General features: G+C 28.0%; 1 protein-coding gene across 1 annotated transcript; it reads left to right on the top strand.

Moving 5' to 3' along the window:
• Nucleotides 1-3,409: 3,409 nt before the first annotated feature.
• LOC111274797 (protein neprosin-like) lies at nt 3,410-7,330 on the top strand. The gene is made up of 7 exons (XM_022859715.2): nt 3,410-4,088; nt 4,206-4,292; nt 4,400-4,606; nt 5,143-5,307; nt 5,633-5,686; nt 5,799-5,945; nt 6,658-7,330. The coding sequence occupies exons 1-7, from the start codon at nt 3,741-3,743 to the stop codon at nt 7,033-7,035; spliced, it is 1,386 nt and encodes a 461-aa protein (XP_022715450.2). The 5' UTR covers nt 3,410-3,740; the 3' UTR covers nt 7,036-7,330.
• Nucleotides 7,331-19,653: the final 12,323 nt, after the last annotated feature.

The raw sequence follows: 19,653 nt of genomic DNA, 5'->3' as shown, positions 1-19,653 counted from the left end.
GCTCCCGCAGCCGCAGGCTAATAATCTCAGACCCTAATCCAAAGGATTATAAAAATCAAATACTAGTAATAAAGATCCCTTTACTTTTTAGATTACTAATCTGCACGAATGATTCTTCCCCTCTAATTCTCTTGGCTTCATGACCGAATTGTCTTAACTTAACTTTACTAGGATAGCTAGTCTTCAGAGATTTCCCAATGGCTCAGCCAGCAGGGCACCTTCACCCCACTAAGGGCATAAAAGCTTAACAGCCACCTCTATCATTAAAATGACAAATTTTAGAGTAGTTCGGAAACAAACTTAGGAAACAAACTTAACCCTATGTTTATATAAATATTAATAAAAAAAATGAAAGGAAAAGAATGAAAAAAAAGTTTTTTAAAAGAAAAAAAATGATACATGTAACCCTTATTTAAATAATTAAAATTAAAAAAAAAATTTTAACAATCATTGTTTGGATAAAGAGTAAAAAAAAAGAAATGATTTATTGTAATAATTTTTTCTAATTATAACATTTTATTGCTTGTATTTTTAAAGCACTCTTATATATTTGTTATCTTGTCTGACTTCACAATTACTATTATATCAATAGTTTTTAATTAAGTAAAATAGGAAGATATTTTATAAACATACATTGATAGATTTTGAGCTAGTCAATTATCTCGTAAATCTAAAAAATATATCTATTCATATTTAACCATCCATCAAAATCAAATCACCAAAAAAATTATAAAAAATTTTTATATTGAAAGAGATATGTGAAATTTACTTGAAAAATAAAGATGACTTTGAAAAAATTACAAGATGATTGTGATTTGCTTAGATTTTTTTATTAAGTTTTTAGCATTAATAAAAAGATGAACATAATAGTCTTTTTATAAAATAAAATATTTTTTATTTTTTTTAACTTTTCCTCCAAATTGAGGTATTAAAAAAATTGAGTTTACAAAAAACCAACAAGTCATTTGATTTCTACTTTTGTTTTTTTTTTAAATTAAAAATTTATCCAAAAGGGATTTTATTTTTTTTTACATTCATTTACTTTACTTTACTTTCCTTTCATTCTTCTCCCCTCAATCCAAACGTACTGTACGGTGAAAAATAGATATTGTGGCATTTTTGTGTAGATTTATCAATTTGTATATCCATGTCATATTTATTTTGTGTCATATATTTATAAAATATAAAAATTATTATATTAAATTTATGTTGATATGTTAATTATCAATTTTTTATTTTTTTTGTAAAATTTATATATAATTTTTGTTAAAATTTTAAAATATATTATTTTATATTTTTTCTTGCATCATATTCATATCTTGCTTCAAATTATTAGATTTATCTTAATACTTGTCCTGCTTAAACACGACATGTGAAAGCGTTGATTTTGAGTTTGACACCAGTTTTAACCGACTATGCCAATATGATCAATATGAAGATTGGTAAAAGCCTGTGGTCCCACTGCCTTATTATATTACCTTTTGATAAATTTAGTATGATAACTTTGACCTTTGCATTGGAAAAAATTAATCTGGATGTTGGGTAATTTTGGAGAAATTAGTTGCTAATGTTCCTGATGGAAGGCCATCCTCTGATTTACATGTGACGGAAGTGCTACCAGTGGATCTGTTGAGGATGCTGTCTTTTCTTTTACTAATTTCATTTCTTTTCCAATGAAAAAAAAAAGGCAAGAAAGGATCAATTAGTTGGGGCAATTTTCTCTGAAGGTGATTATAAAAACATGAAATTTTGCTTATTGCCAAACAAATGATAAGATTGATTTAAAATGAGCAGTCTTGTAGATAATTTGAGCGTTTTAAGTCCAATTCATGCCTCGAAATTTTAGTTGATGCAATGTGATAATGTTGCAGTCCTAGTCTTCCAGTAGGCATTGCCAAAATCCAGGTCAGGGTAACCACCATGCATTAAGTGGCTCATCAAATCAGCCAACCACCAACTTTAAAACCATTAAGCCGAGTGAGAGAAAGGGAAAGAAATCAAGGGCCTATTTTTTCACAGAAATGCATGTTCTTGCACCTGAAATTCTAAACTGACGTAATAAAACATATAATTGGTATCATTGAAAGAAGAGAAATTTATAAAAAATTTAGATGAAGTTTTTTATATGAAAAAATTATAAAATTTTTTAAAATGATTTAATAAAAACTTTAATAAAATATTTAAATTGATAGATTAATAAAATTTAATATAAAAATTAATAATATGTAAAAATTTATTAAAAATATTATTTATCATTTTAATTTGATTGATATGTATTTAATAATAAAACTTCTATCAAAATTTTTATTAAAAATACCTATTCAAAAATTTATCAAAACTTATTAATATTTATTCAAAATTTACATATTTAATTTACATAACAAAAGTTTTTAATTTATTAATTTTTATTTTTAATTTTAATTTTTATTTAATCATTTTAAATATAAAACTTTACAAATCTCATTTATGAAATTTCGTTTAAATCTTTTCTCATCGAATTAGCATTTATAGGCTCCTAAGTCTGTCTCTCTTTACTTTGACCCCCAATATACAGAATGATGCACAGGTTGTTGGCAACTGCTATATCTGTGAACGGCTGGTGCTGCTACAATTTCCTTTGGATCATTACAGTTATCCATATATCATTACATTTAATTATGTACTGATAATAGTCAGAAAAAAAAAAGAAGAAGAAATCGGACTCATTAGGATTATAAAAAGCAAGAAATATATATAAAATAAAATTGTTTTCCTTTTCATCACGATTTCTTTGACATGATCATTACAAATGCCCCACCAAAACGTACAAATTTCTCTACATATGTTCTCACTTCATAGTGATCGCAGCGCCGGGGTGTGGTGTCATTCTTTTTTCCTTTTTTTTTTTTTGGTACAATTATGCCTATACATAAATAAATTCAAATACTAGAAATTTGGAAAAGAGCAAGAGAGAAAAAAACACAGTAAATAATGCCTGAAAATGATCGAGATACGAAATTTGATATTACAATAACATGACATGATGTCACTTTTTTTCCCTTGATGGTAAGGCGATGACAGTATGCTTACAAAAATGTGCAGAAAACAATATACTATAGAATAGAGAGGAAATCAGAAGCATAGAAAGGAAGTTTTGATTCTCTCTTTTGACAAAACTTGGAACCCTTTGCCTAACTACAACTCAGAAAGCAAAAAAGAAAGAAAGAAAGAAAGAAAGAAGAACAATTTGAAAAAAAAGAGTGTAACCGTATCAAAATAGTCTTTCTCTGTCTATTTCCTACAATTCAAAGCAAAGAATATATATATAAAAAAAAAAATTCAGTTCTCACTGGCCCAGTTCATTCCAACTCGAACCTAAACTCTCAGTCCTCGCTTTCCTTAAATTCGAATCATCTATCTCTTTCTCAAAGACAGGATTTCTCATTTAAAAAAAAAAAAAAAAAGCACCCCCATATCCGGTTTGACCACAGGCACTGCCCGTTATGGGTGGTAAAACTTGGCAAGTACAAGACCACCTCTGACTATGAGGTCTTTTTTAACACGCTGGTGCTTGATGTTTCTTTTGTGTCAGAACCTCAGACCTCAAAAAACCCAGGCACTTACTTGGATTCTCTCTTACAAATGGAAGCGTTGAGAGTTTTGTTTATATTTGCAAAATGGGGAGGCAGTGGAAGTTGAGGTCTGGAAGTGACGCCTGAGAAGGGGGAGGTGTTTTTATCGTTCGTCTGTTTTGTAGCGACATGAAGAGATATTCATTTCCAGGGACAAAACTTTGGAAGAAACCATGTTGTGTTGTGAACACAACAAGACAACACCAATGCATACAAACAACAACAACAGCACAAAAACATTCCACAAATATGGCTTCATCTGTTTCCCACAACACTTTCTCAATGATTCCATTTTTTGTTGCTTTCCTTGTTTTTGCTTCCTCTCTTGGCCCTGTTCTGTCTTTACCATTGCTATCAGATTCCGATCACCGGCAAATGGCGAACCATACTTTTAAGCCGGCTAAGGGGATTCAGAAGCTAAGGAGAATAAATGCTTATCTCAAGAGGATCAATAAGCCTGCTGTCAAAACAATTCAGGCATCTTCTTTCTCTATCTTTCCTTTGAAAATTTCTGCTAGTCTTTTCTAGGAGTGTTTAAAAGCAGTGCTTCTTTTGTTAGATTGATTATTATATGGTCTTGGTCTCTTGCTGCAGAGTCCAGATGATGATGTCATAGATTGTGTTCTATCTCATCTTCAACCTGCTTTTGATCACCCTGAGCTTAGAGGACAGGAACCATTGGTAATTTTCTGCTTGTTTTACTTGTTGAGCTTCTCTTTAGAAATGGACATAAATGCATTAAGTTTCAAGAAAATATAGTTCAGTGTCGGTGAGCATCATTTTGACAGGATCCACCGGCGAGGCCAAAAGGTCATAACTCTACTGAAGCTGTCTCTGAAAGCTTCCAGCTGTGGACAGACTCAGGTGAATTTTGCCCAGAAGGAACTGTTCCAATCAGAAGAACTGCAGAGAAAGACATTTTAAGAGCAAGTTCCGTTAAAAGATATGGAAGAAGAAGACATGTACGGAGAGACTCAACAGGCAGCGGCCACGAGGTCTGTACCTTGATCCCCTTAAATCTCGTTATGCAATAAAAGCACTAAAAGTTATCTTCCTTCTAACTGATACTCATCAATCTCTGACAGAAAAAAAAAAAGAATAAAACCGGAATGGGATTCCGGTAATTCTGTCCGAAAGTTCTACTTGATTTATTTTTATTTTGATTCAGTAACCCAGGATTGAGATGAGTACAGCAGAAACTTTGTCTTATCCTTAGCTTGCATTCTTATTCCTGGAATCCCTCAAGCAAAAGGCTAGTTTCCATTAGAAAGGCTAATTTTAACAGTAATTAAACGGTTCACCGTGAGTTGGCTGGTGAAAAAGAATGAAACGCAGACAGTGAAATGACATTGGACTCTAAAGTTGATTTTCAATTATAGAGGACTACCATCAATTAATTGAATTTTATATCTCATAACAACCAATCTTTTATCATGTGATGTTGATAATACCATCCTTTAATGGTTCCATCAAGGTGAAATATATGAAATGAGGCAAAAGTTTTGACAATTTTATTTCTTTCTCATTGCAGCATGCAGTTTTGTTTGTGAATGGAGATCAGTATTATGGAGCAAAGGCAAGCTTAAACGTGTGGGCGCCTAGTGTGACTAATGAATACGAGTTTAGCTTGTCACAGATCTGGGTCATCTCTGGTTCTTTTGGCAATGATCTGAATACCATTGAAGCTGGTTGGCAGGCATGTCCCTGAATTTTTACTACATATTCAGAATCTCTGCATTGAGAAGTCCTTATCTTCTATTGATATTATGAGAGGAAAATCTCAGTCGTACACCTGTTATGACATGTTATTTTAAGTTTCAAATAGTATCCTAGAAACATCAAAATGGTGTATGATGCACGAGTTTCAGTAAAATCCTTTTAGAAGTTGCTTTCAATTATCAACATGCATAATTGTTTTGTTTATCTGTCAAAAACATGAGATGATTTTTGCTGTTGAATTACCAGCTGCTCTCATAGATTCTATATGCTACTAATGAACAATTGCATTCATGTTTGTTCAGGTTAGCCCTGAACTATATGGAGATAATTACCCTAGGTTCTTCACATACTGGACAGTGAGTATAATATCTAGCAATCTTGTTCTCTTTCCACGTTTGAAAACAAGTTTTAAACCGAAAGAAAAAAAAAAAAAGAACCAACTGCTGCTAATTTACTTTGAATTTACAGACTGACGCATACCAAGCCACAGGATGCTACAACTTGCTTTGCTCTGGCTTTGTCCAAACCAACAACAAGATTGCTATTGGAGCAGCAATCTCTCCAAGGTCCTCCTATAATGGCAGACAGTTTGATATTGGCTTAATGGTTTGGAAGGTGAGTGCTTGCCACCATTCTCCAAAACAGTACTATACCAAGTTATTAACAAAGTAAAATAAACATTCTGGCTTAATTTTCAAGAAAAAAAGTTCTATTTGATATTTTAAGCTTGAAGGCAGTTTTACTGTTTCACATCCGCTGCTTCAATGTTTGGCTCCTTTGACTAGAGCCTTTAGAACACCGTTAATAAATGCACTAAACACGCAACCTTAAATTAATGTAATCGATAAAATTGACTTCAATGATTAATGACTAAAGACCCTTCTTGACATTTAACTTGAATATTTTAAATTCCTAAAATTAAAATGTAAGATTCTCTTCTCTTTATTGTTTCAAACTGTTTATTGATATGACAGCTTTATTTTCTCTTATATAATTTTTTGTAAAATTCAATTGTCTTTATTGTCTCAAGCTTTAACTCTTATTGGTCAGCTTAAGAGGAAAATCAATAGGTATAATTTATTTTCTCTTCTCTTTATTGTCTCAAGCTTTAACTCCTATTGGTCAGCTTAAGAGGAAAATCAATAGGTTTATGCTACTAAAAGTCTCAAAATTTCTTTGTTTTTTGGTCACCATCCGTGGATAATAAGACATTCAAAGCGGAAAAGGAAACTTTCAGAAAAAAACCAAGCAGGTTGTGACAAATAAAACTTAAAATGGACTGCAACATCATCCAACATCCAACTGAAATACGAAAATGTTTTTGTAGGATCCAAAACATGGACATTGGTGGTTAGAATTTGGATCAGGATTACTGGTTGGATACTGGCCTGCATTTCTGTTCAGTCACTTGAGAAGCCATGCGAACATGATACAATTTGGAGGAGAAATTGTGAACACTGAATCGTCTGGATTTCACACATCAACACAAATGGGCAGTGGCCATTTTGCTGAAGAAGGCTTCGGAAAAGCAGCTTATTTCCGGAACTTGCAAACTGTTGATTGGGATAATAATTTGCTGCCTCTAACAAACCTTCGCCTATTGGCTGATAATTCAAATTGTTATGACATCAGACAAGGAAGAAACAATGTTTGGGGAACTTACTTTTACTATGGAGGCCCTGGAAGGAATGTAAAGTGCCCTTGAGTGAAACAGCATATAGGATAGAGGGATGAATTTTCATTTTCTTTTACCACCGAACCCCAAAATTTCTTTTTGGGTATTTAGTTTTCATCCTGGGCCTTAACATGGTTTGGGTTATTTTTAGAATTTTTTTTCTATCAATTAATGTATATTTTTCTTCTTCTGATAGGTTGATTTTCCCTCCCTGGGACTATTATTGGTAGGTTTTGGGGAAAATACAAACTGTTAAACAGCACTGGATTGTTGTCTGTTCACTGCTTCTTTGCTTGACAAATCTCAATTCAGTTAGGTTTAGTCATTTACAAATGAAAAACTATGTTTAAATATGATAATTTTAAATATGATATAATGATAAAATTTGAAAACGATATAAAAAATATAAAATTATTTAAAATTTTAATAAAATCATATGAATTGAATAAAAATAAAAAATGTATTGTATTTGACATATTGATCCATATTATAATATAATAATTTTTATATTTTTTATATATTAAATACTAAATAAACTTACAAATGTCTTAAAAATGCAATGACAAAAAAGTTAAAACCGTGCGTTGGTTATAGCCATTTGGAAAACCCATAGAACTTCACAAATCTTTCGTGCTTACGGGTCCTCAATCAGCAGACAGTTGTGATAATAACAAAACATTTCTATATCCCTTTGCGTATGAGAAGCAGCACGGAAGCATGTTGAAAAATGTAAAGAATTCTCAAGCAAACTTAACAAATGAAACTCCTTTACAATATTAAACAAGAAATGAAACTTCTTAAGATATTAAACAATCCTTGGCTTCCCAAAAATAAATAAAATACATTGACGAATCTCAGAATAAAAACAAGGTCGAATGCAGCCAAATTTTGGTGACTATAACGTGGATTTGAAGCCAACAATGAACTGAATACTAAATCAGGAAATAATTTTTTTTTAGTTTCAAAAAAAGACAACCTCCTATTACATAAAAAAAAATTTAATTCGAATCCAAATATTAATATTTTTTAAAAGTTTTCGTGACCACCAGATAAAAACACGGAAGACAGAAAATAAATTTTAGTCTTATCTTGTCCTTTTCCTATGTTACAAAGAACCATGGCGCTTTCCCTCGGGCAAAGCGTTGGGCAGACGTGCTTGTCTCTACGAAGTCAATGTCCACATGCCACTTATTATCAAAGCTATTACCTGTATCACTTCAAGTGTAAATCTAGATTTGTTTATGCGAAGCTTAGTTTGAATTAAAAAAAAAAAAAAAAAACCCTTTATCTATTTGGCAGAATCGTGGCTTATTCCGAATTCCACATGATTATAGTAGAACTAGAGCCGGTAAAGTTGGAGCGAATTTGAAAATCGGTCTGAGCTAATCTGTGTTTTATCTCAAATTAATAAAAAAAATCAAAAACTGAAATTTAAAAAAAAAAAATTATCAAAAATATTCAAAATAAAAAAAATCCAAACATAAAAAAGTCTGAAATCGACACAAACTAAACTTGTCATAACCCAAAAAATTTGAATTATAAGTTGTTAATTCAAGTATAGATAACAATCCGAAAAGAGTGAATTAGATTGTCTCTAAAATTTTGTTTAAATATAAATTTTAATTAAATTAAATAAAAAATTAAAATCAATATACTATTTAATAAAAAATTATGCAATATACAATAAGTAATGAATTTGAAACAAAAATAAATAACAATGAAATTAAAATGAGTAGATATAGAGAAATAAAACATAATAATTTATAAATGTTCGATCATTTTTCAAAAGTATTTACATCATCTCTCTTAGTTATCCTAACCAAGCATAATTTATTATATGTTAATTCTTACAAATAGCCTATTCAAGATTGATAGTACAACAAACCAAAAAAGCCTCAATGGTTTTTATTAAAATCTCACAAATACACTTAAAAGTTTCACTTGCCTTGAACCTACAATCTTAAATTAGATACAAGTATTTTGCAAGCTAGATAACCTCACTAAAGTTGGGTGTTTGGAAAATAAATACAAGAAGAGACAAAATGGGAACAAATGGATATTGAATAGAAGGATAAAAAGTTTAAGCTCTAAACACTTGAATTTCTTAAATTTCTTGAAAAAATTTAATCAATTCTCTTTGGGTGTTGCTTTTGACTTTAATGGTGTTACAAGAGTCCCTTTTATAAGGAAAATATATTTGTAGGCATTGGACAATATTGGGAAATGAAAATGCATGCTTTTCTCCTTTTAAAGTAGTCGTTAAAAGTTGTCAAAAGCAAAATGATCGATCGAGTCCATTAAGAGATTGATTGGCTCTTGAATTTAATTCAAATTTTAACTGTTATAGGAGAATGGATCAATGCATTTTGATGGGGATTGATTTGGCCAAGCTAGTTTTGCATTTGGGGTGATTATGAATAAATAGTACACTCGGAAGCTTTAAACTAAATCTTATTTGGTACTTTACTTACTAATTTAATCTGTCTTGAGTTATAAAACTCCAAATCAAGATCCATTTGAAGATTTAGAAATTAGGCTTAATGGGCTTTCTAATCATATAAAATTCATCATCTGATTCAAAGTATAAAAATTATAGTGAATTTTCAAAATTACCTCTTATGTGGTTGTTAGAAAACTACATCATCTCTAGTAAAAATTAAAAATTTTTTTTTTAGAAAATTTAGATTTTACTTTTGTTTAATCTATTAGAAATTAGACTCGAGAAACTTTTTATCGATATAAAATTTAAATATTAAAACTTTGTAAATTAATACAAAAAATAAAATAAATTCAATGTTAGAAAAACCTTGTTATCTCAAAACATTTTTCTCTAATTAATCCATTTCTCAAAATCAATATTATCAAAATTGTATTGAATCCAAGATGTATAAGTTCACTTTAAAAATAAAAATTGGATTGTTATTTAAGCTCAAATAAAAAAAAAAAATTTAAAGATAGTTTTGGTTTGAGAAATAGAAAACATAAAGAAAGGTTTTAAGCTTTATAAAAACATTTTTCAAATCAAATAATATTTTGGAAAACATAATATTTATTTAGTACCAAAATAATATATCATAAGAATCTTGTACTAAATAATTTTTTTTTCAAAATTTTAATCCAATTTATTTAGCTTAATATTTTGTTATTTCAAAATAAATATCAATTCAAAACAAATACAAGTATATGATTTTATATTTAAAAAACAAAAAAAATGATAAATGTTTTTCTTAACTAAAAATTTTAAATTTTAAAGATTTTATTATTTATAATTATTAAATAATTATATCAATTATGTATTATCAACAACATTAATATTAAATCTTTAAATTTGATTAACAAATAAAATTTGTTTGAAACACATTAAATATGAATATCAAATAATTTTAATACTATCATTATTATATTTACAACAATTTTCAATAAAAAATAAAAGGCAATATCATTTATTTAACTATTGATTTTGTTATAAAATTAATCATTTACAATATATTATTGATTTATTGTACTTATTTCACATTTAAATTTTAATACAACAATATTTCAAATATAAAAATATTATATTATAATTTTATTGTTTAATTGAATTCGATGATTGAGGAATGTTAGCCTTAAATTGATCATTGTTTTTAAATGACAAAATATTAAGCTAAATAAACTTGATTATGATGTTGCAAATAGATTTATTTAGTACTTATTCTTAAGTTTTATTATTTTTGTATTAAATACATAATATATTTATCAAAATGATGTTTAATTTGCTAGAACTTGGAAAAGGGTTTTTAAGTGTTTTATCAAGTGAAAATTTATTTTTGAACACAAACTAACCTTTTTTCATGGTTTAAAAATGTTTTGTGCAAAGATGAGAAGAAAGGTTTGATCCCTAAAGGACAGGATTGATCATTTTTTGCATACGATTGATCGTTTTTTTTACCCAAAAAGCTTTTGAGTTTGATTTTTTGCAAAACCAATTGGTCCCTTACCATACAGGATCGATTGGGCTAAGGGTTTATAAAATAGGATTGATCTTCTCTTTAACAAGATTGATCAATTTTTTATTCAAAAAGCCATGAAGTTGAAAAACTACCAAAATGAATTGATTCTTTACAAAAATGGATCAATTGAGTGAGGCACAGGATTGACGGGGTTTATTACCTAATTGATCTGGTCTTGTGTAGAATATTTCAAATGGTTAGTTTTTCAAATGTTTAATGGGTATTTTCTCTTTCAATCATTTCCCAATGGTTACAAACTTATTATCTCTATAAATAGGGTATTCCAACACACCAAGAAGGTTAAAGAAATAAGAGAGCAAGTACCTACAAGCCTTACTTTCAATCTTTCAAGAATTCAAGAGTTTTTAGAGTTTAAATTCAATATCCTTTGTATTTCTTGTATCCAAACTATTTTTTGTTATTCATTTATCACCTTTTATACTTCATTAGGCAAACACTTAACCTTTGAAAGAGGTTTTTAGTTTGCAAAACATTATAGCTAAATTGTAATTAAGAAGTGAGGCATCCTCTTGAAAGGTTTTAAGAGTTTTTGTAGAAACTCATTTTGTGAGATTAAAGTTGCTACCTTAACCTAAAAAGGTAGGAAATTAGAGGTTGCTATCTTAACCTAGAAAGATAGAGAGTAAAAGGTTGCTAGCTTAAGCCTAGAAAAGATAAAGATTGCATTTTGCATTCAATTAGTAGATTGATCGAACGTCTTGGCAAGTGAGGCTAAAAGAGAGGACATAGATGCTTTTGGAGAAGGATCAAACATTTATAAATCCTTGAGTTTGATTTCTTTATCCCTACTCTCTTTAATTTCATTGTTACTTATATTTGCTTTAAGATCATTAATTGTTGTTAATTGCCTCATATTTTCATAAAAGAGCATATTGTTTTTAATTTCTCATTCAAATATATTGAAATTTATTTTTGAAAAAATATTTAGAGAAAATCTAGTTCACCCATTGTTGGATTACTTGAGCTAACGAATGGTATAAGAGCTTAGAATTTATTTTTGTTGGTCTAACAACCTTGAGGAAAAAGATCCTATGGCTCAATATATTTTTGAAGATGGTAAAAAAGTCCTCAAAACTCCAATATTTGATAACTATGAGCTTTCTAAATGAAAAATAAGGATGAAAGTATTTATCATGGCTCAAGATTTTGGAGTATGGTTCATGATAGAGAGAAGGCTTGGAACTTCTGCAAAAGTTGCAAACTACACAAAGTAAATGTTAGATGATGCCAAGGCCAAGGGCATTTTCGATGGAGCTTTAGATTTTTACAATTTCAACTTGGTCTTAAATTGCTCAACATCTTAGAAGATTTGGGACAAGCTTGAAGAAATGAATAGAGAAATGCCTTGTGAATTACAATGTTAAAAAAGTGAATGGCAAGCTTCTAAGTAACATGCATCATGTTTTATAGCCATTGAAGAGCCCCAGGTAACATCTAACTCTAGTGAATCAAATTCATACACTTTTAATGAATTGGAAGATGCATTTGATGAGTTAGTTATGAAATTTAAATAAATGAGATTGAAATATAAGAAAATGATTCAAAATTAAGTTTTAAAAACGATCTTTTGATAAATACAAAGAATGATTTGAAAAAATAAAATGATAAATTGAAAATAAATTTTAAAGCCTCTCAAAATAGAAACAAAATTTTGAAAAAAGAAAATTTTGATTTGAAAAAAGAGTTTGAAGTTTTGATGAATGAAAATAAGAGTTTTTTCAAAATTTTTTAAGTGTTAAAATAACAAAATGCAATTATTGTAAATTTCATGATCATTCTATATCCACTTGTCTTATAGGAAAGAAAGTCTCATTTAGAACTAGGCAAGTGCACATCTTAAAAGAAATAAGAGACTTAGTCACTAACTCTCAAGGTTTTAAAGCAATTTAGATACCAAAAATCAAATAAGAATATCTCTTGTAGGTGTACTAGAGCGATGAGCTATAATGTGAGTTTGAAAAATTGAACTTTAAGCACATAATAGAGATGTGTAACCTCTAAACTTTTATGAATTTAAAATTAGTTGCCTATTCTTGATTGAATTTTGAGTGCTAAATTGTTATACGCTTCATATTGATTATGCAAATTTAGATGAAGTAGATTACATGTTATAAATTGCATGATCTTGAGAAAATGTGAGCTTGAATTGAGTATGCATTTATTTTTTTTTTTATGTGCATGATTGTGAAGGTTGGTGAAATTAAACGCTTGAAATATATTTGACATGCTTGGTGTGATTAATTGTGTGTTTAATTGCTCTTATATTTATGAACAAACTTAGGAAGAACATACAAAACTTAATGATTTTGAGTTTTTAAGTTTTACTTTGAAAATGATTTTTGCTAAAGTCACGCTTTAAAATATAAAATTTTGTTTTAGCAAGTTTGTAATTGCAAAATGAATATGAATGTTTTGAGTTCAATGTTTTAAACTTATTCAAACAAAGTGAATTTGATAACTTGCAATGGTTTCAATTTTTTATAGTGTTAAATGTAAGTTATAAAGGATTTTTGGAGTTTAAAAGATCAAATCTTGTTTTTAAGCACTTGTGGGCATAGAAAATATTTGGACAATTTCATATTGTGATATTAAAATTTTCCAAATGATTTAATGATTTTAAATGTATGTTTATATACATTTGCCCATCTTAGTAGCTTTTTTTTTAAAGAAAATATAGGGAATAAAAGTTGACTTTTCGATTTCCTTGTTTCTAAGGTCAAATGACCACTTAAACAACTTTGTTTTGTCATTTGAAATTTGTTGGAATGGTTCAATATGGTTAAAAATGAGCTTGACTGGTTTTGAGATTTATTAAGGTCATATTTAAACAAAAATGAGCTTTTGTGTGTCAAAATAAAAATCTTAGACATATTAAGCTTTGAATGGTATATCTTATTTGGTTTGGCATAAAAAAATTTGCTTAAATGAGTTTGGTACCATGAATATAATTTTAGGGTCTTAATTCATTTTTGTGTAGCATATATTGATGTTTGAATTATTTATCTCTTGATTTCTAATAATCTTGAAATTACTTCGTGATTGTTCTTAATTGTTAGTTTAAAATTTATTTATTCTCTTATGTTGGTAAATTGATGAACTTTTTTATGCTTAAAAGAAATATATTGATTTTTGGTTCATTTATAATCTTGGTCAAGATATATGTTTATATGATTATGATTCAACTTGACCTTAATGCTTATGATTTAAAAGTGCTTAAATTTTTTATTTCTTGATTTTTGAAATATACATGAAATATACTTACTCTTTTGCATTATCAATTTATCTCTTGACTTGAAATTTTGAGTTGATGCATGATGAACTACTTGTTTGTAAATGAAATATGTTGTTAATTCATCTATTGTTCTTTTCAAGTGTATGTTTAGGTGAATATGATTTATGTTGACTTGACATGTTTGCAGCATGACTTAAGAGAATAATTTTCTTATAATGCTTAGTTTTACCTTAAGTCATTATTCATGATGGGCTATAATTTGTGAAGACATATTTATGTTTTTGTGCTAATTTTTTTAATATGTTTTGATGATAAATATATCTTTCTTTAGCTTTTGAATTCTATGTGGCCTAAAGTTGATTTTGACATATTCTTTTGTGATTTCTTAAGTACATATAAATATTAAATATACCTTCTTGTGTTCATAAATGGTGTAAAAAGATTTCATATTTTGCACATTATTTAAGAACTTTTTTTTAGTGCCCATATTTTGCTATTTGATGTTTAATTTGATATATGACCTTTAGTTTAAGTTTATATCTTCATTGCAATTGGTAACTTGTGTTTAATGAACAAAATTTTTTTTGCTTATAATGACTTGGAATATGAAATTCATGTTCTAACAATTAATATCATTTTTGTTAATTGATATTTTTAATACTACTAATGAATATTTCTTGTCGATGAATATTTTCTTAATTTGTGCAAGAAAAACTTGAAATGAGCATGAATGGGTCAACATTCTTTTTGAGTTTCAAGTATAGCAAGCAAAGCATCTTCATCCATCAGGCCTAAGTACATCAAAGATTTGCTCAAAATATTTGGAATGGAGAACTCAAAGCTAAATGAGCACATCAACATTGTTTGATAACGATGGAGGTAATTGTATAAACTCTATGCTATGTATCTTTACCTGCTTGCTTTGATTGTGTGCAAACATGTGATATGTGTGCTAGAATATATGAACACATTGCACAATTTAGTCATCAAGCTACTTGATAGAAATTGCTTTAATATTTTTGAAAGCTTGGATTGATTAATTCACTTTGATTAATATTTATGCTCAGTTTTTTATTATTTTTGAGATGAATAGCGTTTCATGCATGAATATTTGTTTAACATTAAATCTTTGAACATGATTATGAGTTGAATATATTGATTTTTGTATCTTTAAATTGCTTTGACTCATAAACTATGAACTTATAATTTAAAATTTTTGTACATATTTGTAGATTGATATTATTGAGATAGCATGCACCACATTATGTCTAAATGTTTATATCCTTTTTAGTATATTGCTATATATGATTTGAAATGTTTTTATATATGCTTATATAATTTTGATTGAAATATGTTTGAATAGTTGCATATGTTTGGATTGAGTATATTGCTATGCATTGAAATAATTCGAAATATATTTGAACAAGTATGCTTTTATTATTTCTTTGCTATAGCATATACGTTCATCATGTTTGAAAAATCATACTTGTATAACTCTTTGTTATAACATGATGAAGGAACCTTGTTACTCATTAGTTCTCACATCTTATTAATTATATATAAGTTATGATTTTTGTTGAATATTTAGTTGGATAGGATATGTTTATGAAAGATTATTTTTATCATTTTAAATTTATTGATTGAATCTTTCATATGCTTGAAAATATGTGTGATCTTTGAAAGTTGTTGGACAAAATTACAAAAAATCTTTTGAACTTTCATAGATGCTTGTACATATGCCTATTTTTTTATGTAGCTTGTATCTTTCATACAAAATTATGTGTACCTTAAATTGATTAATCTTTATTTTGAAAAGGAAAAAAATCTTATAATACAACTTTGTTTGGATTAAATGATAGTTTTCTAATAACAATTGGTATCCTTTGTGATAACATTTTTCTAACACTGGGTATACGTTTTAAATATATGTGCTTGAATATATGCTCACATGATATTGATGTCTTAAATTCTAAGCACTTTTTATAAAAACGTGATTTATGAGTTGCATGCGTATCATTCTTCTATCCTTTTTCTCATAAGTTTCTTGTAGTAAATGTGAATGATTTTGTACTAAAATGTTTAAATTGGATACATTACAATACTTGTATGCTATTGTGATTGAATACTTATATTTGAACTTCATTATGCATATTAAACTTGAATACATATAATCATTACTCTTGATTGAAAATATTGCTTGATATTATTTGCTTTTATGTTTTGTCCCATGCCTTGAATTGATCTCTTTCTTTTGGTATGACAAAAAAAAAGAGTGTATGAAAATCTCTTGTATGTATACTATTAGGAAAAATGAGGAAAGCTTTAACAATAAAGGGGAGAAATGAATTTGTGAATATATGAATTTTTGCAAATGACCTTTTTTTTATATGAATTTTTGCAAATGACCTTTTCCTATGACAAAAAAAAAAGAGAAATATTATGTGGACAAATTTGTTTGTGCTTGATATACATATGTTTCTGTGTGTTTAATTGTTATATATGCTTGAGTTATGTTGGACTAGGTTGATGCATTAGTTGAAGAGGAGAATTTATTGAGTTTTATTATGCATTGTTTAAGGGAGAGTTTTGCAAAATGATTTTTGAAAATGGCTTTCAAAACTCTAAAATGTTTTTCATCAAGCAAATTTATCATTAAGTTTTATCATATCAAAAAAGAAGAGATTGTTAGCCTTAAATTGATCCTTATTTTGAAATGACAAAATATTGAGCTAAATAAGCTTGATTATGTTTTTGCAAATAGATTTATTTAGTACTTATTCTTAAGTTTTACTATATTTTTACTAAATACGTAATATGTTTATCAAAATGATGTTTAATTTGCTAGAACTTGGAAAAGTGTTTTTAAGTGTTTTATCAAGTGAAACTTTTTTTTAGAACACAAGTTAACTTTTTTCCATAGTTTAAAAATGTTTTGTGCAAAAATGAAACAAAAAGATTAATCCCTTGAAGAAAGGATCAATACCCTATCGTATAGAATCGATAAGTTTTTTACCTAGAAAGTTTCCAAGTTTGATTTTTAATAAAAACCAATCGATCCCCTACCATATAGGATGATTAGGTCATAGGTTTACAAAATAAGATTGACTCTCTCTTTGACAAGATCGATGGATTTTTTTTTTCAAAAAGCCACAAAGTTGAAAAATTGCTAAAAGGGATTGATCCCCTACAAAAAAAGATCGATCGGATAGGACACAGAATTGATCAAGTCCATTACTAATCGATCGGGTCCATTACACAATTGATCATGTTTTGTACAGAATGCTTCAAACAGCTTGTTTTTCAAATGTTCAATGGCTATTTTTTCTTTCAATCAATCCCCAATGGCTACAAACCCATTTTCTTTATAAATAGAGCATTCCAACACATCAAGAAGGTTGGAGAAATAAAAGAGCAAGCACCAACAAGCCTTACTTCCATTCTCTCAAGAATTTAAGAGTTTTTAGAGCTTAAATTCAATGTTCTTTGTACTTCTTATATCCAAACTATTTTTTGTTGTTCATTCAATATTCTTTATACTTCATTAGGCAAAAACTTAACCTTTGAAAGGTGTTTTTAGTTTGCAAAACATTAGAGCTAAACTGTAACCAAGAAGTGAGGCATCCTTTTGAAAGGTTTTGAGAGTTTTTGTAGAAACTCATTTTATGAGATTAGAGGTTGCTACCTTAGCCTAAAAAGGTAGAGAATTAGAGATTGCCATCTTAACTTAAAAAGATAAGGAGTGAGACGATGCTATATTGAGCCTATAAAAGATAAGGATTGTATTTTGCATTTCGATTAGTAGAATGAACTCTCTTGCCAAGTGAAGATAAGGGAGATAATGTAGGTGCTTTTGGAAAAAGATTGAATCTCTATAAGTCCTTGAGTTTGATTACTCTATCCTTACTCTCTTTAATTTCATTGTTGCTTATATTTGCTTCAAGATCATTAATTGTTGTTAATTGCCTCGTAATTTCATCAAATAGTATATTGTTTTTAATTTCTCATTCAAATATATTGAAACATTTTTTTAAGAAAGAATTTAGAGAAAATCCAATTCACGCCCTCTTGGATTGTTATCTATGCTTGAACTAGCAAGGAAAATATTAATCTCATTAGTAACAAAATTAACTTTAAATTATTAAAATATTGGTGTTTCTAAACTTATTAAAATATTAAATTTACTTGAAAATAAAAATATTATCTTATAAATTAAAACTTACTATTTTAAAAATTGAAATATAAATATGGAAAAAAGGTAAATAATTAAATAAAATAATATAACATCCAAAAACATAATAAAAATAAATGCTGTCCTTCAATTCCTAAAATCAAATAAATAAATTATTTTAGATTCTTAAGACAAACGCATCACGATCAAGTCACCCTAACATTTTGAACCTGCAAATTTCAATTAAAGCAATCACAATTATGTTAATGAAAAAATTTTCAACTTTTCTATCAACAAAAATAAACTATTAGAAAATAGAATATCAACATACATTGTAATTAGAAAGCTCTCCATACGACAACTAATTCAACATCACCATAATCCTCCCCAATCCTAATATTTCATTTTCTTCTCCATCTAATAACATATATAAAAATGATCAATAAATAAAATAATTAATAAAAACATAATCAATGATGATAAAATCTTATCATATTGATTTAAAGACATTGTATATATGAACTATTATGCTCAAAGGTGGCAAATAGGCAAGTTTGAATCAAACTTTCTTTAGGCTTTTATGATTCCCTTTCTTTGCCTTGGTTAGTTGCATAAACCCTTTTTTTTAATTTCTTTTTCATGCCAAAACATCAGTTTAATGCCTTTTAGTTCAAGTTGTTCTACAAAAATTATAATTACATATTTTCATTCTTTCAAGTTTCAACAAATACATGAACTAATATGCTTAAAGGTGGCAAATAGGTGACTTCAAATCCAACTGTCTTTAGATTCCAATCATTAGTCTTATGGTTTATTTCAGGTTTGAATTATCTCAGTTTTGGATTTGGATTTTTTGGGTTTGGATATTTTAGGATTCGAATCACTCCAATACTTATTATTTTGAATTCACATTATTTCAAATACAATTTGGTTTGAGTTGGATAAATCTGGACGAATTCAAAGTTTGGAATTTTATAAGGCATAAACTTTTTTCTTTTTTTGTAATTTTAAATGTAATAATTAATTTCATTTTTTATATAGGTAAATAAAAATATGACTAAAATAAGAAAGTTACAATTTTTTAAATTGATAAATATTTATATAAATATACATAATATAATAATTTTGCATTTGAATATTATCCATTACATTTTTAATCTATTGTATAAGTTCAAATAAAAGCAAAACATATATATATATATGTCCAATATATAAAAGTAAAAGTTTAAAACTAT

The sequence above is a fragment of the Durio zibethinus genome, chromosome 17, assembly GCF_047325235.1.
Source record: "Durio zibethinus cultivar Kanyao isolate XHJ-2024 chromosome 17, ASM4732523v1, whole genome shotgun sequence".
Taxonomy (NCBI): Eukaryota; Viridiplantae; Streptophyta; class Magnoliopsida; order Malvales; family Malvaceae; genus Durio; species Durio zibethinus.
The sequence above is the reverse complement of the archived record's forward strand: the minus strand, read 5'-3'. Positions and strand labels throughout refer to the sequence as shown.